The sequence below is a fragment of the Schistosoma haematobium genome, chromosome 1, assembly GCF_000699445.3.
Source record: "Schistosoma haematobium chromosome 1, whole genome shotgun sequence".
In the NCBI taxonomy this organism is placed as follows: Eukaryota; Metazoa; Platyhelminthes; class Trematoda; order Strigeidida; family Schistosomatidae; genus Schistosoma; species Schistosoma haematobium.
This window is the reverse complement of record NC_067196.1, coordinates 46210293-46232923: the sequence shown is the minus strand read 5'-3', so window position 1 is coordinate 46232923 and position 22631 is coordinate 46210293. Positions and strand designations below refer to the sequence as shown.

Genomic DNA, 22631 nt, shown 5'->3' with positions numbered 1-22631 from the left:
GGTCCTACATTGTAGCTGACTGACTGACTGACAAGCAATAGATATCAGATAAGTTTTCATCGACAATGTGAGTTCATTTTTTTTATAGAGGGTATCCACTTTTTGCTACATATTATCAGTGTCGCCCGAAATAACAAAGAAAATCTGACTTCTATCAAAAAATATTTAGAAAATTAGGATTATCGAAATACGAACTTAAATAAAATTTGCTTAGTAATAACGTGCCATTGTGGTCTAAAATTTAAAAAATAATTACATAATAAAGTTTGTTGTTATGGTATCTAGAGATTGTGTTGCAATTAAAGGAAACATTTCTAATTTCTTTCCAAAAGCATTGATATTGTAAATGTAATTTATTTTCTGTTCTGTTCACAGATATTTCATGGACACCAGCAGAATTAGAATTTGAGGCTGAAATGCGTGTTTTGGATAGTGCTGGTTTCAGAACTGGTCATGTTTATCGTCAGCCTAATTTACTGAGACGCACACATCCTGGTTCATCGTGGCCAGGAGACACATATGGTGACCAAATAACAGCGGCTGATTTACTGACAACGGACTTTTCCACTAATGAGTTCAGTGGAGTTGAAGATTTAGCTGCAGCTGAAGCAGCGGGCGCTGAACAAGTGTCTAGGTTAGTTTTTAGCAATAAACGATTTTCTTAATGGTTTCCAATGAATATCATTATCTTATTCGCTATAAGTAGGAGTTGGTTTTGTTAGTCTTTCTCGAATATTATTCCTGTATTCATGTTGATGTTACTGTTCCCATTTCCTTTTTCTCGGTAAATTTATTTAGCTTGTAATTTAAAATTCTTGTCACATATATATGTCCTAATGTATGAATGATTTTCAAAATTGGTCGTTCATGAATAGGGTAGATCGTTATTAGTTAAAAGTTACCAAGTCATCTGTTTAATATTGTCTTCTGTTGATATCCTTAGCAATCACAGATTGATTGCTCAATCTAATTTACAAACTAGTTTTGACGTTTTATGTTAAGACTCGTTTCTGTTTCGTATTTTAGACTGAATGGTATATATATATGACTAAAGGTACCGAAAGAATTTACTAACCTTGAAGCAAAAAATGAATCCGAACTATTTGACACATTTTTCTGAATGTGCTGAACGATGGAAAAATGCCTAGATAACTTCTGTTAAAAAGGTTTGTTAGCTTCTCTAGTAGAGTTGTATTGTTCGTTGGTTGAAGATTGTTAGTACATAAACTATTGTTGCGAATTTTAAAATCGAGCACTGGAACTGTATGTAATAATTAGAACGTGGTTAATTCGTCTACACAATTCACTGTTGTTGTTTTCAGACATGGCTAGTAAAATGGAAATCGTAAAACATATGTTCAAATTCGTAGTTTTATTGTCAGATCTGTTTTGTTAGATTGCTTATAGATAGGTTTTGGTGGATAATTATTCACTCTTTATTATATGTGCACCTTACCTTTTTTAGAATTGTTGATCATGTCCGTGCCAGTCGCCAAAAAAATGCACAACGAAATCAGTGGTTAGCAAAAGCTAATGAACCACCACAAAACGGTATGGGTAAGTAATGATATTCTATTTAAAATATAGACTCACAATTCTGATTCGTATTGCATGTGAGGAATTTGTAATTCTAAATATGATCTTTCTTATAATCCTTTTATTTGCATGTGAATCGTTACGTCGTTTATAAGTGGAAATTCTTTAATGTCCTTATTTTTGTAGCCGTTGTTATCTCTTCATTCCTTCTATCTTTGCATGCTATTTTCGAAATCATAACTTCTGTTGTCGTTCATGGATATATCACGCATTATGTTGTGGATTTGCTTAAATAATATACAGTAACCAGCTCCATGATCGATTCGCCCCGGAAATTGTCCGGAACTAAAGGTTCAGGTGACTATCGTTCTCATCCGTTTACTTTGGATTCTCCTGTCTGTTCACCTGTTAGACGATCTGAACCCGGAAGCGCATTATCTTGTGTAGGAAGGGATTCCCATTCTCCTGCTATACGAAGTCCACATGATGTTTCTGACTATTCAATCCATAACGGTTCAGTCTCGATCTCAGTAGACACCACGGCATCCAATAGTTTAAGTAAGCCTGATTTGTTATTTTTTTAAACCAAATTTTAATTTTTTCCATTATCTTTCAATTACACATCACATAGCGTTTGATTTAGCATGTTTTTAGTTACGCTAAATACCTTAAAGTTTTATATGATTCCTACCTTGACTGTAACAATATTTGATTCATGTTTTGCAGTGCAATGATGATTTCCGATTATTCGTAATCAGTTTTTATTTTTATTTCACTTGTTCTTATGAATTTACGACTAAAGACATGTTTTTTTAATCCTACACATCGGGTCATTGAAGTGCTTGTTTCTGATTAGCTTTATGTAAAACTTCGTTGCAGCCTATATTGGCGTTTAAATAAGCTTTCCCAATCACTCAGTAGAGCTAGAAAGTTATTTATTGTATATCTTTCGTACTGTGTCAGTTTAGCCGTAAAATTGTTTTTTATAGTGATAAGTGTAACTCAACCTCAAATGTGGTATGTGCATAATAATTACCAACACTTACTTTCAGTCTCAATGTCTGACTGACATCATTCATACTTCCGATGTTTATCCTAGTCACTTATACTTATTATGTTTAACTTTAAGTGATTGTTTATGTATGCGCGACCCATCATTTTGATCTGCCATAAGCCCATACGTTTACTCAGATTTAATATGGTGTGAATTCTGATTTGTTCAGAAGCTGTATTCTTAAATTTGATATTCAAACGGTCTGGTAGACTAGTAAATTGGTTATATTTGTGTTTTGTTGATTTGATGTTACAATACTCGGTTACTGAATGGATTTTATTAACTCAACCAGCGAACCATCATATTGCTCATCGCCGTTTTGTGATTATTGAAAGTTTGTAGAATTCCACCCCATCTAATTTAAAAATTGCTTCATTTTTAACTATTTAAATGAAAACATCGTTTGTTCAATAGGAACTTTTGAAGGTTGTTCATCCTAAATTTTACTTTTGTTCATTTGTTATCTATTTTATTTCATACTTTCATCATTTCATCTGGTACTTTTTCCAGCACCGAACAAACGAATTAATGATTCCTGTGTAAATAAGAGTGCAACACTACCTGCCAATGTACAGCATTTGTGTAAGTTGAGTAATTATGCATCACTTTACATATGGCTTGAATATTCATATTATTTTGATTCGGTTTACTATTTTCTCTTATCAAACGTGGACGTTTTAATCTGGTTACGTCTTCGTCATATAACATTTGTACACCCTTTCATACAGATTATAGACTCACTCATAACTTTGATATTTGATACATCGTCACCTTGGACTGTAAATGGATTTTTGTAGCTGGGTCCCAATTATTTCTCTGTGGCTAGTCTTGCAGTACTTATATCACACATCGAGTTTTTAGTGTGTATATGTATCAGGCCGTTTATTCAAATTTTCGAATAAAGAAACAACACTTTCGAAATACATCTATCAAATTTGTTATTTTCAATATTCCAGATTAAATTTTGAATTATTGTTAAACTTTAAGAGATTAGTTTCCAGTTATTCTACGGTGATTTTCTAACCTTTTTTGCTGTTAAACTGTTTTCGTTTACAAATCAACTCTCAATAAACGAAATACGAGATTCGATATTTTACCGTTACACCAGAATAGTGTTTGATGGGTGGCCTGTAATATGTGGTTGCGTCGTCTTATAACCTTATTAGCTTGAATGTCTTATATGTATTCTGATATTCTTCTGATCATTGTACCGTGTATTAATGATTTATATGGCATCGAATAATTATCATGTTATCAGTACTTACTCGTTATGGTACCTCCGGCGTAAAAAGTAGCAGTTTCTTACCTACAAAGTGTTTTGAGCAGTCTTTTTCATCGTAAGATGTTATCTTGATAGAACCCTTTCAGATGGATTCCGGAAATTTAGGGGAGCAATCATATAATGTTTTCTCAAGCTTGGTAACCCTCCTGAGCGATAAGTCGTTGACCAGGGATATTCAAGTAACTCTGCTCCTTATTTGCTACCAAGTGCTATGTTTGCTCTTGATGTCTACGTACAATTTCCAGTATCACATGCTCTTCGGTCTCCCTCTTTTTCTTTTGTTAAAGGTGTCATGTTAGTACTCCTTTAGTGATTTCTGTATATCGTGACCTATCCACATCCTAGTCTCTTCCCAAACTGCCAACTAGTTCGTTGTCTACCAGGCGATTATTGCTGATAGCCTGTGGCCAACGAATCTGGAGTATCTTGTGAAGACAGCTGTTTATAAATACCTGTACTTTTTGATTATGACTGTGATAATTCTCCAAGTTTCGACTCCGTACAATAAAACTTTTAACATTTTTATTGCAAATTCCGACTTTGCTATTGGCTCTCAGTTATTTCGAGTTCCAGGTGTTCTGTTGCTGCCCATGCTTTGCCAATCTATAGCTTCACGTCTGCGTCACATTCTCGTTTATCACTGATGCTACCCAGCTACATAAATGCTTCCAACGCTCCCAGAGCTCTGTAGTTAAGCGTGATGTAATTGTTTCTCTCTGTGTTGTGCTTCAGTATCTTGTCCATTGTGAACATTGAGGCCTACTGCTTCAGAGGCTGCCTCTGAACTGTCTGTCTTCGCCTGCATTTGTTACTATGTATGACATAGAAGGGCTGGGTTATCTGAAAAGTCCAAATCATCCAGTTGCGTTCAAGGCGACCACTGTAATCCGTGCTTCTGAGATGTGGAGACTTTCATTATCCAGTCAAAAACCAGAAGTAAATGGAAAGACAAGTAGACAAACTTGTCTGATACCAGTTCTCATTTGGAACGCATCTGTGAGCTGCCTTTCATCCACGACTTCACAATTCAGTCCCTCACAAAAGTTCCGTATGATACTGGTGATCTACCCAGGTACTCCACAGTGCCGATAAATATTCCATACGGTTTTCCGATTCACTATGTCGAATAATTTCTCATAATCGAGGAAGTTGATAACTAGCTATGAGTTGAATTCAACTGGTTGTTTAATAGTGATGCGAATTATATCAGTTTGGTTGGTACGTGATATATCCTAACGAAAGCTAGCTTATTAATTTCGAATTTGGACATCTAAATCTTTCATTTGTTCAGCAACAATCTGTTGGACTCTTAACTGGTACTGACAGTAGTGTGATTCGTTTGCGATTCTCACAATTATCACGATCTCATTTCTTCAGTATCTTGATGAGGTATCTGTCTGTCCAGTCTCTTACTGCTTGTTTTCCATTCTAAATCTTTGCGAAGAGGACGTGACTCATCTTCGCAGTTTTTCCCATATATGATAATGCAATTGGTGTCACCATCTTGAAACACCGACTTCGCTGGCTTGGACATGTTCTACGAATGTCGTCCCAGAGAATTCCACGTCGTGCATTATTTGCCGACTCTGGGACTGGTTGGAGAAAGCGGAGAGGTGGTCAGTGCATGACATGGTGTCGTGGCATGAAAGAAAGCTGCAAAGGACCGGCTTCTGTTGGTCCTTCACGACTCCCTGGTTGGGGTCCGAGAGATGGTGCTACACAGTGGCTAGAGACGTTATCAGATATGGCTCAGAATAGAAGCGAGTGGCGATCATGCTGTAACCTTCTTTAACTTTCCGTTCCCCCATTATGACTATGATTATTACTACACTCCCTTACACCAATCTCTTCATTATTGTTTAAAAAATTTTTTTTACGTTCCTCATTTTTTTTTCTTAAATTCTCATTGTTTTGTGTGGCGCATATATATTTGGCGCACTCCTGTACTAATATATATGTGTTCAACTAAATAAATAAAATCAATGCTTCAGCTGACATACTGTTTGGTTCTGCTGCTTTGACATTTTTGGTTTTTTGAATTGCTTTGCTGATTTCCAATATTTGCACGATGTAATCCATTAGGAGGTTTGTTTGTGTGGCTTCGGTATCTAATGGACTCAGAGGTACTGGTCTATTCAAGAACTCTTTTAAAAATGCTTTACCGATCAGTTCTGCTGCTTCTGAACCCAAATGATTGGTTGCCATTTTGCCCTTGACTGGTATATCTGGTTTGCCGTATTTTGTTCCTGAGAGCTTCTTTATTGCATAATACAGTTCTCTCATATTTTCTTCTCTTACAGCTTGTTCTTCTGTAGTTGCCAGGCCTTCTAGATATTTCCACTTATCACCTCCAATTCTGTCGTTTACTCGCTTGTTTACTTCTGTGAATTCCGCATTTGACTTGGGTTCCTCTGTTCTTGTTCGGCTGTTGTCGACTGCCGTCCTCTTGTTTTTCCTTTCTTGAATGATGCCTAGGTTATTAATAGAGTTTAACTTTATATTCTGGTGCTTCATTGGAACCAGACCCTCCTGACATGTTGGTGTTATCATTTCTTTAATCCTTTTCTAGTTATCCGCTATGGTGGTTCCCGTTTTTTCGAGCATATCTAGTAAGGCTTGTAACTTGTTGCTGAGAGCTACCTTGAATTCAGTGAGTTTGTCAGTGTCTCGAAGGATGACCATACTAAACGTTTGTATTGCTGTTTGTCTGACTGCCCAGTGTTTTCTTAGTTTCAGCCAGGGCACCACCAGGTGTTGATCTGAATTTGTATCAGCCTCTTTGTTTGTTCCTATGACTTCCATGAACCTCATGAATTTTTTATTGATGTAAATGCGATTTGTCTTGTTTTCTGTAGTGTGTTCCCATGTAGTTTTGTGTTTGTATTTGTGAGGGCAAGTACAACTACGCTACCATAGTGTTATTGAAGATAAACAGATCTATAAGCCTCTGGTCATCCTTGATTCTTTTTTTAAATTCATTTAGTCTCATGACTTCTTAATACCCTATGTTGTCCATGTTTGTCTTGGAGTTCATGTCATTCGTCAAGGTGGTCATGGCTTTTCCTGTTTAGTTCTCTACGGTGGACTGCAGCTTCTCATAAATCTTGTTTTTATCGTCTTTACTGTCATCATTGATGCGTGCCAAGCACTGAGTGAATTCATTGTAACCCTTTTCTTTGAAATATGGTTTGATGATCCTTGCGCTGTGGTTCTGCTGTTCTATTGGCGCTTATTTTCTTGTTTTTCCGGGTCAATGATTTTATATTGGAACTCCTTTTTCGCGTTGTTAGTCTTGGTCATATTTTGTCTAATCCTTTTTGTTTACCCACTCTTGGGACCGATAGTAGTTTGGGTGTTCCATGCAGTGTTAATTAGTTGAAATATCAATTAAACTTTAGGTACTATAGTTTTACGTATGAATGGATTATTTATTTAATCCAATAACAATGTTGACGCACTTTTCATTATTTCCTTTTTCAGCTGTAATGTCGAACTCAAATACCCTCCAATCGGTTGATGGTGATCTTTTGAATAATAATGTTGAGGTTATTTCCACCTTTTTTCTCCATATTTTGCATGTATTTATATTCACGAATTGTTGTTGTGTTGCCATTATTATTAGCAGTTATGTAATTTTATTGGTAGTTATAGCATGTGAAGCTAGTGTTACTGTTCACGTCCTCGTGGTATTGGTTTAGTTTAGTATATTCTAGTTGAATGCAGTAATACGATAAAAGATCGGATAATTATTGCGTCGGTTTTTTTTCTGAACAAAAATTATTCCAGTTTTGAGAAATTTTAGGAATTATGTTTTATTTAGGCATAAACTTTTACATAGAAGTGAACAAATAATTGTATTTCGATATATGGTATTTTTTGTTTTACTCTCTTTAATCAGTAATAATGAATTTTGTTCCGTATAATTCGATTAATATTTAGGGAAGTAAAACGCTTGAGAAAAAGATCAAAAAGAAAGGAAGCTTCCGAATGCCATCATTTTCCAGAAAGAAGAAACACTAGCAATAAAATCACATTGATGTCTACTACACACCTGCTTGTATTTGTTTCCATTTCCATTTTCATGCATTCACTTTAATGTCTCTGTGGTCATATATATTACTATAATACAGCTTTGTCTAAATTTAAAATAACGGCTAACTGAAATAATTTGATAATTGTTATTGCATAAAGATATACAGTCATCAGATGTTAGTGGTGTTTTCCCCTGTTTTATATTATGCTCTTATATTAATTTTCCTTACTGATTGTTGGAGTTTTCTTTTTCCTTACTTATCATTTATCTTTTTTTTGCCAATTGTTAACCACTCGATAACTTCACTTGATTAAGTCATATCTGTTATTTTTTGTTCAGTTTTTCTGTATGTGTGTGATCCTGCCTTCATTCGAATTGCTATATAGCTTTTTAATGATAATAATCATTGTTTTACAATGTCTGATCATTAGTATTAATGGTCCACAAACATGTTTTGATTACTGAACTATTTGTTCGGTACTTCAAAAAATTCACATAATCCCACTGTCTCAAGGAGATATCAGTTCTTGAATATTTTCCAACATGATAAAAGAAGAAACACTTCTCTTCACTAATTTCCATCTCGGAAAATAGAATTTTTAGCATTCTAACACAAGTGTATGTGGAATAACACTGTATGAAATTTTAATTTCCTCTTTCTCATACTGTGAATATTCAATTATATAAACACCAATCAGTCTTTTACTCCAGAGAATTTCTCATTTATAAAGTCCTCAACTCTTTTTCTCCTTTATCAGATATGAATCATTATTGTGGTTTAACAGTGTATGAGTTATATATAAATTTGTTTACTTTTTATCAGGAATATGATATGCTATTCCTCTTTTTTGTACTTTAAAGTCTTGAAAATTCGATCGTTTTCCGTTCTTCCTTCCAACTCAGCCCATATTTTTTGTTGATTTCATCTAATTCATTAATGTCTCATTTCTTTCGTATCTCCATCTAAAGTTTGTTCAATTGTTCAGCTTAGTGTTCTTGGTTATGTGCTTACGAGTCTATGGCTCTCCTTGTAACATCGTGTCGACAAACAGTATACTCGGAACTTGTTTTTTTGACGTTTATTATTATATTCTGAATAATATTATTTTAGTCTAATTACAATAGAATTTTTTGTTTGGTTATTGAATATGCCTGAAGACTAAATTTTTTACGATGGGAATTTTATTTGTTGTGAACGTTATTCTTTTTAGATATTCAGTTAGGTGTATATCAATTTTTCTATTCGCAAATCCGAAAACAACCACTGTTGTATCCTAACTCATGGGATTATTGTCTAAATCAGAATCATGATACATTTTTATTGTGTATAATTCTGTTTACAGATGGTTAAATTTGGAAAATTGGATTCCTTAAACGGTAAATCGTTGAAAAATCTTACGAACGCAAAGCATTATCATAGTGTTATTTAACCGCTAGCCGAAATTTATTTACATATTACTCTTTAATTTATTACATTTAATCTGAATCTCTATAAAGATTTATTGTGAACATTTAGTTAAAGTAAATATCATAACTGTGTTTAGTTAGCATTCATAGGATTTGAAATATTTTAATCTAGGAAAAACAATTTGCTGTTTAAGTGATTTCGTAATGAACTATTTTGAATCCGTGACACTACGCCCTAAAACTGAATATCTTGATTAACTAATTTATGCTTAATGAGAAATATTTCCTGCTAAATACAAAAGTACAGGTCTAGTAAGAACACCTGTGCATAATACGTTATCTTACAAACCGTTACATAATTATGAGATACCGTCCTTTACTTTATAGATTTACTTTAACTACTTGAGATTGCTCCTTTCATGACGCATATGTTTCATTGAATTGTACATGAATTCTAAAATACATTGTATGGAGTAGTGAGATTTTTTACAACTGAGTAACTTCAACAGAATTCAAGCCATTTTTATACTCCAACTAATTTAATGATCAGATTATGCGGTTCGATTGTTGTCTTAAGTATAAAGATTGCTAATTGATGGCCATTTTGTCTTTTCGCCCAATTTATATTTGGACTTAATATTCCATGTTTTGATAGGTATCTTCTATACAGAGTTTTTGCAAGAAAAATGTTGCTGAAATATACATCTTTTGTACAAATTATCTTAAAATTGTGAACGTAGGTTTAAACCCATTATTTTACTTTAAACTAGGATTGTTTTAATCGTCATTTCAAAATAACTTGTTTTTTGTTTGGATATATTGCATTCGGTTATCCTAAGTAATGTCAATTGCCGGTTATTTCTGAAAACTATTGTTTAGTAAATTTGACCTCGGTTTTGTTTGGATCTAAGTCCGTAACAAACATTTTCATATATTTGTTGATATACCAGTTGGTTTAGTTCATTGATTTAAACCTGTTAATTATCGTATATCAAATGCAAAATCAGTGAACTAATGTATCGGTATAGAAATAATTCCAATGGTTTTTTCAACTTGTCAGTTACTATGATTGGTTTCTGTCAGGAACTGTACAATTGTAATAAAACATTCAGAAATATTTTCCCTATAGGTTATTTGTCAAGCAACAAATGTAACCAGATACTGCTACTTCATCACTGATTTACTTGACGTTACTGAGATTTTTCACTGTCTTGCTGATCTGTGAACGTTGACCTACCATAATTAAACTTGAAAATTAAATGCCTACAGTCACATAAGTTCGTACCTTTCGTAAAAATAAGCATAGAAACTAGTAGTAATGAGGTGACCAGCAGTTGCGTTTGTCGTAGCTAGTGAGTATTAGGTATATTGAAATATGACATTTACATCGGAAATTTAGGCATTCACTTAACAATTAAGTCTCAAATTTGAACCGTCCTACATATTATTTAGTGACGGGAGACGTATTATCACTAACCTTCAAGTAATTAAATTTAGACCCCAAATTGAGTGCATAAAACTTGTACGTGGTAGGAGGCAATTTGGGATAAAGCAGTCTGCTGTATATCGTATATGAGAAGATTCCAAGTGTTTTATTAATATAACATGCTTCCCTTGTGTACACTTTCTAAAGTTGTCAGTAGGACATAACGGTATACTGACTAATCACTGTGAAACTATTTACCCATATCAACAACTAAAAGTATTGCCCTTAAATTGTATTTCTTACTCGATTAGTTCCAGTTTTGATGAGAAACAAAAAAAACATATCTTTATAAGAAAAGCAAACATTTATTCGTCATTTTGTTTGAAAATTCATATGCAACAATGTGACTATTCTACGTAGTTTTAGAGCTGATCTTTCTAATTACAATACTATTTCACTGTTGAATTTTCGAAATATTGCTATGGAGTTGTAGTCAACGTTGTGTTACTGAGTATAGATCCTGATTCTATAACACAAAAACAGCAATGTTATATTCAATCTTTTATTCGAATAATAAATATTCATAGTTTATATTTACTCTTAAATATCAAAGTATACAACCAATCGAGATAATTATGATAAACAACCGTTTATATTTTGAGTTATTGCTAGCCAATATTTATATTGCTTTGACACTTCGGTCACCTGATTAATCAACTGACGTAACACAGTATTTAGTGGGTATTTCGTTACGAAGTTTGTCATGTGACATTACCATGCCTCGTTTATGTGGGCATACTTTTATCAAGCCACTGTTCTCAATTTTCTGAAATTCCTACCTAAGAGACGACGGTTGAGATAACTTAAATTTCTGAATTGCTAATGACCTGCATTACTCACCAGTACTTTCAATAATGGGAAACCGAGTCTAAAATTTAGTCTGGGTTATTTTGAATCGTTCTGGAGCAAATTATTTCAGAACTGTCTTAACAAATGACTTCAAACAGTACCACTTATAGTAAATGCTTGTAAGGACGCAATTGCATGTCAGCAATGAGATCTAAATCCGTTTGTCATTTGTTACAAAATGAAATCTAAAGTTCATGTAAGAAGTCGGGACTTTTGTAATCAGTTGCATTAAGAGTAAATTAATATACTATCAATCGCACTGAACGAAGACTGTCCATTTTTAAATATTGACCGAAGTTGGGAATTGTGTACCAGTGCTCTTCAACACAATAGTTTCGTGATGATTTCAATGCCTGACTGTCTTCATTTTGATCTCGTGCAGCGTTTTGGGCACCTACTGTTGAGGAGACTCCAAATGGACGTTCAAGTGGTTGTGGTTTCCATCGGTGCTACAGATAATTCAGTTATTGATGATAAATAGCACTTGTAGTGTTTAGAATCAAAGCATAAATACCGCTTTCTTTTGACAAACATGTTCAAGTATGCGAGACCGCAGTTATCCAGCGAATTAAATGAGCGCTTGATATTAATATAGGATTTGAGGTTAGTTACGCGAATGATTTGATCATATTGAAATCATACTGGAAACAAATAAATTTCCTTTTTAACAATGTAGTTCTGTTTAGTGTAGAAACCTAAATTGAAATGTTCACATTTTGTACCTGTTTTGTTATATTGAAAATATCGACTAAATGCTTACTCTCAATCTCTTGTCCATTATCTTATTACTAGTTTATATATGGTCACATGCTGATCAAAACACACTATAACCTGCTTTAACTTTAAATATAACTACGTTCTAACAGGGATTATTTTCAATCGATTAATTCATTACCAGAATACTCTCATCTATTTACTTCCAATCATGTTCAAGGTAAAACACGGCTATCTTTTTTCATTGTGTCAACATAAGTGATAAGTTGAAACCATGAAAAAACAGTCAGATACCAATGTTTATTTCAGTGTATGAACTAAACTAATGGATACTTCTTTTTTTAAAAACGTGTTAAAACATATTGTTAACAACACCTACAATAATAATAATAATAATATAAACTTACTGTTAAGTTTGTATAAATGCAGATTAAATGTTTTCCTTCCTATTTTGTTTTGTTTTCTGGCTAATATTTATTAAATCTAAGGTCATATATATACGTAATGCGTATGTGTATGTTTATAATATGCCAAATTAAAACGAATAATAAATATTCAATATATTAATTTTGTACCAGTTAGCTTGTAGACTAATATTAAGTTTACAATCTGGAGTGTATAATGTTCTAATCGATTCTTCTTGTTTAATATAATTTAAATTATGAATGGTATGGCATTCTTTGATAGTTTAATATGTAATCAAAATGTATGTGTATAAAGTATGTATTGTTCAACTAATACTAAAATAGTGATAATAACATAGTATTCTTTATTAGGTAACATAATTGTATAATCTTAAGGAATAAGTTACATATTTGTCAGTCTACTTGCAAGCAAACTTTTGAAATGAAGTCAGATAACTTGTGTGTTAGGTTAAACTGCTTATCACTACACTATTCAATTGTAATTTAAGTTTTTATTGATCAGTCGACCGAGTCATTTTTTTTAGTTTTATATAGTTTTTCCTCGCAAGTTTATGTAAGCTGTATAGGTGGAGGAATTTAATGATCACTGGGTTGTTGTTTTTTATTAGTTTTTTTTAAATCCTCTATGATGCACATCTACAAACTTGAAACATTGAACACAGGGTCCCAAGTTCTGACAATAATCATGATATCACTAAGATTTGACATTTCTTTTGATTACATATTATATTTGATATATGAATTCTCCGATTATCTCCACTTATTTCTCTAAAAGACGAACAAATAGGACAAACCAACTACCGTGGTGATTCTTGAATTTTACCGTAATTAGATTCCCGATAGGTTGTGTACATTCTATGGATAGATGCATGTACAGGTGGTTATCATGCGTAATTGGTTAACTAAACTAAATAAAATAAGGAAATTTATGGCGATAAGTACACTTTCAATAAATAGTTGGCCCGGAATTTTGAGGAGGTACTTAGTAAAATCTGTTCAGTGTAATTAAAAGGACATGTATAATATGCAATACAAAAAATAGCCGATTAAGTTGATGCTCGTTGCGGTATTGACCGTAATAAAAAATCTGCCAAAGATGCTAGATGAATGAGTAAATGAAAACTTATCAGGTGATAAAAATCTTGAATCAAAGCATTTATTTGTCGTAGTAAATACTCTTTTTGTTTTTAAGATTTATCATAAAAGTGATAGGTTGATTAACTGATAGTATTATTTACCGCAATGAATTGAAATAATAATACAATAAAAAAAACAAGTGATAAAAGTGCCTAATTATCACACTCGAGGGATGAAACTAATATCAGCTGAGACTAATGATCTAATCATCCTAATGAGCAAAACTTGAGTTTGGGATGTTTAGCCCCTTCAAAGAACAGATAACTTTCTTTGTAAGTGTTTCATTTTGAAAAGTTAATAATTTATCCTGTGAAGTAGTGACACACTACGTTGTGAAACTTCATAAATTCAATCTTATATTTATTAGAATATTACAAACATATTATTAATTTATTATTATACACAATCTGTCCAAAGTTCGATTCTTTTGAAATCATTAAGTCAAATCTCCATAGTATTACCCATAAGAGTTATGGACTTTTCTGATTGTCACTAACAGATTGACTGATATTACTTTATACTTAGAAAGATTATTTATTTATTTGAACACAAATATTGGTACAAGAGAGCGCTAATATATATCCACCACACAAAACAATGAGAATTCGAAGAGAGAAAAAAAAGGTAAGGAGCGCAAAAAAAAGAAAACAATAACGAAGAGATTGGTGTAAGGTAGTGTAGTGATAATGAAGGAACGGAAAGGTACAATCAGAACAAACCTTTCAGTTAAGGAAGAAACAACCACTTTTATGAAGAAAGTAAAAGAAGGTTACAGCAGGATCGCCACTCGCTTCTATTCTGAGCCATATCTGATAACGTCTCTAGCCACTGTGTAGCACCATCTCTCGGACCCCAACCAGGGAGTCGTGAAGGACCAACAGAAGCCGGTCCTTTGCAGCTTTCTTTCATGCCACGACACCATGTCATGCACTGATCACCTCTCCGCTTCTTCCAACCAGTCCCAGAGTCGGCAAATAATGCACGGCGTGGAATTCTCTGGGACGACATTCGTAGAACATGTCCAAGCCAGCGAAGTCGGTGTTTCAAGATGGTGACACCAATTGCATTATCATTTCTGAGCCCGAACACACGATGTCGAACCTCTGCATTACTAACATGGTGTCGCCACTGGATGTCAGCAATCCTTCGGAGACAGCGATGATCGAACACAGAGAGTCGTCTAACGTCCTCAACTCGGAGAGGCCAGGTCTCACAAGCATAGAGCAAAACTGCTCTCACCGACGCGTTGTAGATCCGACCTTTTACAACCAGACTGGCATCACGAAGGCGCCAAAGGTGGCCCAGATTGGCATAAGCCGCTTTGGCCTTCACTATACGTGCATTGATCTCAGCACTCACACCCCCACCAGCACTTATGCAGCTACCCAGATACACGAACTTCTCGACTACTTCTATCTGCTCACCATCCAGGGTGAGTACAGAATTGGAATCCTGTCAGTCTTGTGGAAGTACTTTACACTTCGAAGGTGCAAAGCACATACCATACCTACGGACACTGATTGCCAACTGATTAAGTGCGGATTGCATGCCTTGGGCATTATCGCACAGTAAGACAATATCGTCCGCATACTCAAGGTCGAGAAGTCTGTCTCCAGGCAACAGATCCACACCACCATTGCTTACATTCTACAGAGCTGTTTCCAGAATGTCATCGATGGCAAAGTTGAGGAGGAATGGTGAGATTGGGCAACCCTGCCTAACCCCACTGCTCGAATGGAACAATGGAGAGAGGTGGTTGTATGCCCTCACTCTGCCTGAGGTGTTTGTATATAGGGCTTTTAGAATGTTAATAAACTTCTCAGGCACACCCTTCTTCAATAGACAATCCCAGAGAACAGTCCTGTCCAACGAATCGAAGGCAGCCCTGATGTCAAGAAACACTACGATTGTTGGCCTTTGATAAGTATGACGGTGTTCTAACATTTTGCGAAGGGTGAAGATATGATCAATACATCCTCGACCAGAACGAAAACCAACCTGCTCCTCGCGAGTCAATGCTTCTCAGGTTTTGAACAACCTACGAAGCATGACGGAAGCCAATAGCTTGGACGCAATCGGAAGTAGACTTATCCCCCGATAGTTGTTACAGGAACGACGTGAACCCTTTTTAAAGATAGTGACAACTATCGACTCATTCCATGACGTTGCTACACTCTCTAGTTCCCAAACCTTTGTAAACAACGTCGTCAATTCCTTAGTCAAAAAGTCATCACCATCTTTAAAAAGAGCCGTAGATTGTTTCGCTCACACCAGACTTCTTGCTGCCAGTGGCTCGGATGAGTTGGAAGAGCTCCCGGTAATTATCACTTAAAAAGATGCTCGCTATTGTGATCTAAAATTACGGTCAAAGAGAGATAATCTTCTGTTTTGTACCTAATCAAGTTTTACTAACAATTTTATATTTAGCTATAGTCGATAGATTATTTTGGATTCGATCTTATCATACAAGTTTGGTAGCTTCTAGTAACAGTGCAAATGAGTTTAAGTACTTTTCACCTATTTGTTCGATTCCAATGGAACTTTTGGGTTTAATGCTGTGTAATATTTTGGGTGCAGGTTGTTGAAGTGATTTAAATAAGGACAAAATGGGTAACACCTATTTTTGCTTTAAATGTTTCCCTAACTGACATCTCATTGAAATCTTAACAAATTATAATTTAAAATTGAATATCTTAGTACAAATTTTGTTCTGTTTCACACTAACAATAATAATAACACCTTTCAGTAAAGCTTTTTGAAATGGAATCATACTAAACAATTATTTTCTAAAATATTCTTTGCATTTCGTGTTATTACGTTTACTTAAATTTAGCTTCCATAGACACTGAGCTTACTATACTAGTGGTTAAAAGTCAAGGAGAAGTAACCGATCGTTATATACGAAACCATAAATTACTTTAGAATTAAAGTATAGGATCATTACATTCCATAAAGTTTAGATACTATTCGGACGTTTTCAGCATTGTTCTTTTCATTTGATGCAGGATATTTTCCTAGATAATTGTTTATTTATTTCGAGAAATTGCAAATTCTATCCAAAATGGTAAGCTCAGTACAGCCGAATTCCACTTTTAAATTTAATTTAAAAACTATGCTCAAACCAATACTGTTCACAAAGATTATACTATTTAAGTAGCATTTCCGTTAGAAAGCAGCTACCTTTAAGAAGTATCTGTTTGTTATGTTTAAATATAATTGTTATACGATATTGCGTTCTGCTATCAGTCACCTGAATGACAATATATTTGAACTTTTCACTGTATTCTGTCATCCATATTGATCGTATCGGATGCAAAAAACTTAAGAAAGCTTTGAAATTGGTTTGGAGAATCGAAACGAAAACGACCCCATGAATTTTTAAACTTTTACATGATTCGACATTAGGCTAAGTAAATTTGTTGCTTTCATTATTGGTAAATTTTCACTTTTTTATCACTCGAGTTTGTTAATGGGTCAAAAAATGTGAATAGCCCGTTCACACTCCTTGTTATTGCTAGCCCTCGGAATAAGTATTAATATATACTTCAGTACAGTACACAATTTAAGCCCATGTATCAATGATTTTACAAGAAGTTTGTCTTTGCCATCTTTACTGTTTTAGTATAAATTCAAATGAGTCTGATGTTTGTTTTATTTTGTAGAAATTTAAGTGATTCTGCGTAAAACTTTATTGGTTTCTTATGATTAGGATTCAATCGTATGAAACTAGCCATAGTTGTTTTAAGTTAGTTAATTGCTTGTCGCTTCAATTACAGGTATCTTATATAGTAAGCTACTGAGCTTAGGTAACCATTAGCTTGTGCAGCTGGTACGAAGTTATTTAAGGAGCTTGAATTTTCTCATTTCTGTTAATAAGAACTCCATTGGATTAGCCTTAAACCTCAGTGATTGTCTTTCATTTTCTGTCCTTTACCGGTTTCCCTGGTTTACTATATTTCCCTGGTAGTTTCTTCGTTATGTCGTATAGTTGTCTCATATTTTCTTCTGTTGTAGCTTTTTTCGCTGTCGTTGTTAAGTCTTCCACGTATTTCTGCTTGTCAGTTCTAATGCTCTTCACTTGCTTATTTGCTTCTGTGTATTCAGCTTGTGCCTTTACTTTCTCTGTTCTTGTTCGTCTGTTATTAATTGCTGTCTTTTTGTTCTTCCTTTCTTGAATCTTGTCCACGGTATCCTTAGAGATCCATTCCTTATGGTGTTGCTTCTTGTGGCCCAGCATCTCCTAGCACGTTAAAGTTAATGTTTCTTTGATACCTTTCCAGTTTTCCTCCATAGTAGTTTCTTCCTTCAGTAGATCCTGTAAGGCTTGGAACTTGTTGTTGAGAGATATCATGAATTCGTTGAGTTTGTCAGTATCTCGAAGGATAACTGCATTGAACCTTCATAATGCTGTTTCCCCAGTTGTCCAGTACTTCTTTAGCTTCAGTTTCACCCTGGCAACCACCAGCTAGTGGTGATCTGGAGGTATGTAAGTTCCTCTCCTGGTTCTCACATCTTCCATTGTCTTCCCGAATTTTTTTTACCGATGTAAACATGATCGATCTGGTTCTCAGTAGAATAGTCGTGTGAAATCCATGTAGCTTTGTGCATCCGTTGGTGTGAGAATATTGTGCCGTCTATAACCAATTTGTTGAATGCAGATTGACCCGCAAATATCTTCCCATACCTGTTCCTTTCTCTCTGTCAATGTCTTTCCATGATATCTTCATACCCCATTATTGTCCATTCCAACTTTGGCGGTTCAGTCTCCAATCAGGATGGTCAGGTCTTTTCTTAGGCACTTCGCTGTGATCGGTTGCAGCCTCCTATAAAACTGGTCTTTATCGTCGTCGTTGCTATTATTGGTGGGTGCATAATATCTGATAACATTCATTGTAATTCCATCTTTCCTTGTATTGAATGGTGCTTTGATGATCTTAGATCCATGAGATTCCCATCCTGTAAGTTCATGTCGTGGTTCTTTGGAGAGCAACTCCTCTTCCTGACCGGAGTATAGTAGCATCTCTCCCTTATCTAGCCTTTGCTGTGCAGCTTGGGTCCAATAGGTTTCGCTGGTTACAAGAATCGCCAATTTGTATCTCCTCATTTCCGTAGGTGTTTGACTGGTCCTGTCCGTCTTACATTGTGCGGACGTTACATGTACCGATAAAAATTGTTGCTTTGGTTGTTAGAAGGAGCATCGGCTTCGTGACTTCCGAAGAATTTCAGCTTTCATTCTGAGCCGTCATAATTCTTCCTTCAGCTCGGAGGGCAGAGTTTAAATGGTCTAATCTGGTTAGCGTTTTTTAGCTAGATTTTTTCTATGGGATGGGGTTGCTGACTCATGCCCAACCCTCCTCCTTTACCTGGGCTTGGGACGGAGAGTAACTCTAGGAGAGCTACTGGCGGAGTTAATATCATATGGTCTAATAGAAATAAATTTTTTGCATGATTATGTTTGTTGAGACTTGATGCTGACCTCCAGTGATTAATTGTTATACATAGAAAAATAAGATTTTCTTATTCTTAAATTATTTTTCTAATTCATGCGAACTGAGGATATTAAATATTTGTGTTATTGGTCATTTTGTCAAATTATTCGGTGTAATAGATTCCTTGTGATCTATTGGTAATCCTATATCTTATTAGCACTTTCAAATAACCATTTGCTCTCAGTCATTTATTGACTATGTTCTAGTATATTCTACAATATTACTACTATCTTGTTGATTTACATTTTCCAACTACTCTTCTTCTTTTCTGACCTTCATACTGACCAAGTGAGGTGTTATTATCAAAATTATTTAGAATATTCTGTATATCGTTTTACTAAACATTCAATTATAGGTTAATGGCTGAAATTTACAATCATTATTAATCTGAAGAAATTGTGATAAAAAAACACTAACTGAGCTTCGATAGATTGTTATTCACAGAGAATTACAATCTCTTTAAATCGTACATTTACAATTGAAATTAATTCAATGGATAGATATCATTGAAATACTTAAATGAGATAACTACAGTTGAATGAAGTGTAGTTGACAATCCCTAAAAGAAATTAATCTTTAATAGAAAATTTAATACTAATAAACTTGTACAATGCATTATTATTTCACAAGTTAACTGATATTATGAAATTATTTTATTCATATAAATGTTAATATAATTTTCCGCAAATAGAAAATGTTGACTAAACAACTAAATATACATCCTTCTGATCAATAAAAAATGATTTCACTATGGATAAACAGTCATTTTTAAATCAAATAAATAAATAATTATTTAAATAGGTCAAGTGTGAACCGAATTATTAATATTCTATGTAGGATTTTATTATTAATTATAACGGTTGAATAATATACGTTACAAAGAACGAATCGTTATTGTATTTGAATGAACGGTAGCATAATATAAATAATAGTTGTAATATTAATGACAGTAAATCAGAAGTTGGTTAGAGAGTATAATACCTAAAAAAATACATGTAACTACATGGACTGATTTGGGAACTGATTACGTAAATGTATTTATATCTCAGAATTAGTCTACATCTTCGACACAGTTTAAGTGTATAAATATAAATTATTTGTTTTTACAGCTGGTTATGTAAAGTATGTTAACTGTCAAGACGATGAAAGAATTTGTAATGAATAATTCAATCTGATGACTAATCTGAACTTCATTCGGTACATATTAAATATGACTTGAAATGAATATAAACCTTTCTTTGAAAAATGGAAACACTAACAATTGTTTCAGACAATATTACAGAACATTTTTATTTAGTCTATTTATACAAGAGACACTAACTTATCACTGTAAATTTATGAATCTGGATTTATTCACACATTCTTGACAATAAATTAAAGCTTTACTTGCATAGTATTACAACAAAAGATTGAATAATCGTGGATAAAATAAGTTGAATGTCAATTCATCAGCTTAATCAATGAACTGAAAAATAAATTCAGGGTATAATTTTAGAACAAACGTACAGAAATATTATTTCAATGGAATAACTTTTCGTTTTTCATAATTTTGCAATACTTCTTATTAATAATCCTAACAACCCCTGTCTAGTTTGTACTATATTACTGAAATATCACATTTTTAGTAATTAATAGACTACTATAGGATAAACCTTTACTGAAACTCCGTTTTATATGAATCCATGAGTGGGAGAATAGGATAAGAAACAGCATTAATTTGAACAGAAGTACATTAATTATTAGTACCGAACATATTTTTAAATAACGACTGAGTAATATATGTATGCGCACAAAGAATACGACTAAATTTGCAGAAAATTTTATTAAAGCCTAGATTTAAAGTTGACGGCTTTAATTTTTAATAAGTATTGATATTACATTAAAAGATAGTTTATCATTAATCTTTCTAGGAATATTCTAATCTATATACTTTTCTTTTTGTGGTAACTAAATCCTTATTCTATTTTATTCTTCTTTTCGAATCCGATCAAATAAAAATCATAAATTCCAGTCTGTTTTGTTTTCGGTTTCAATTTTTTTTCCCATTATTCCATATTGATTTCTTTTTGTAACAATTTTTTCTGTACATTTTTCTGACTACCACCTTCAACATCAGTAACAGAGGCGGTAACAACAACAACAACAACGAAACTATTGGGAAAGATGAGAAAAACACAAATATTTTGGATAAGCAAACGTTTTATGTGAAAAAAAGTATTTGTTGAATTTTTCAACTACTTATAGATTATGCTAGACAAAAATGTTTATTTTAATGTAAAACCCAGTTATCTGGAATCCCACTATATTGTGGATTTTGTGAGTACTGTAATGACTAAAAAGCTAATCGTAACGTGATAACAGCTCATGAATTTATCAACCGTTGATCTAAGCCATGTTATTATGTACAAGCTTTTTGGTTAGAGTAATTGGCATAGTCGTAATCTATGATTAAAGACTTTAAAAGGTGTGGTTTGTAATCTGTTTCATTTGGAATGTATACATCTTTAATCATGATATTGTTCTTTACTCCTCATCTTCCAATCCTTTTGGTTTGTTAAATTATATTCCTTATGCTTAATTTTCCCACAACCATTGATATTATTATTTCGATAGTGAATTAGTCACTAGTGTAAATAACCCTTACAAAAGGATTTAGTATCATATATATGTAAACAATGAAACGTTTAGACAAAGTCAGTTATTGTTTATTTCATTTGGCTATAAATCATTATTTATTTGTGTTTATTTTACAAAAATGAGATAACAGCAAATTCTTGAGTTGTCGAATAACTTCATGGAATATTTTTATTTGTTTATTTAGTTGTTTAGATCAGTGATTATTTATTTACTCTGAAAGATAGATAAAAAGAGTGAGAGTTAGATGTGATTATTTCATTTGTACTGTTTACAAGTGAATTTACATACCTGCCTTAAACTGTATTAAATATAATAAATTTTAGAGTAAAACTATTAAAATATTCGTTGTTACATGACAATGAATTGGTTATTATTGTTAATTAAAGTATTAAATTTCAAGTCAAATTCTTTTCTTTTATTCCATCCAAATAGATCATTGTAGTTATGTATAAATCTTATTAGGAAATATAAAATGTATTTCTGTTCACAGTTAGTCTCCTTAATAAATAATTATTTTCTGTTTATCATATGAATTCAATTTGAAGCTATACCAAATATAATATCAGACGTTCTATTATCTAT

General features: G+C 33.5%; 2 protein-coding genes across 5 annotated transcripts in view; one reads left to right on the top strand and one right to left on the bottom strand.

Moving 5' to 3' along the window:
* ADD1_1 (Alpha-adducin) overlaps positions 1–15319 on the top strand; it is a 29432-nt gene extending 14113 nt beyond the window's left edge. The window contains exons 9-14 of one of the 4 annotated variants that reach the window (XM_051208849.1): positions 376–634; positions 1466–1557; positions 1840–2094; positions 3101–3172; positions 7353–7417; positions 7812–15319. In XM_051208849.1, the coding sequence (XP_051074250.1) occupies positions 376–634; positions 1466–1557; positions 1840–2094; positions 3101–3172; positions 7353–7417; positions 7812–7892 (824 nt within the window). In that variant the 3' untranslated portion in view covers positions 7893–15319. Of the gene's footprint in view, positions 1–375; positions 635–1465 lie in introns of all 4 variants that reach the window. The other 3 variants (XM_051208850.1, XM_051208851.1, XM_051208848.1) reach the window with 3 other exon arrangements.
* A 518-nt stretch (positions 15320–15837) lies between these two features.
* On the bottom strand, positions 15838–22576 carry MS3_00000828 (uncharacterized protein). Its single transcript, XM_051208443.1, has one exon. The coding sequence runs from the start codon at positions 18158–18160 to the stop codon at positions 17840–17842; it is 321 nt and encodes a 106-aa protein (XP_051074248.1). The 5' UTR covers positions 18161–22576; the 3' UTR covers positions 15838–17839.
* Positions 22577–22631: the final 55 nt, after the last annotated feature.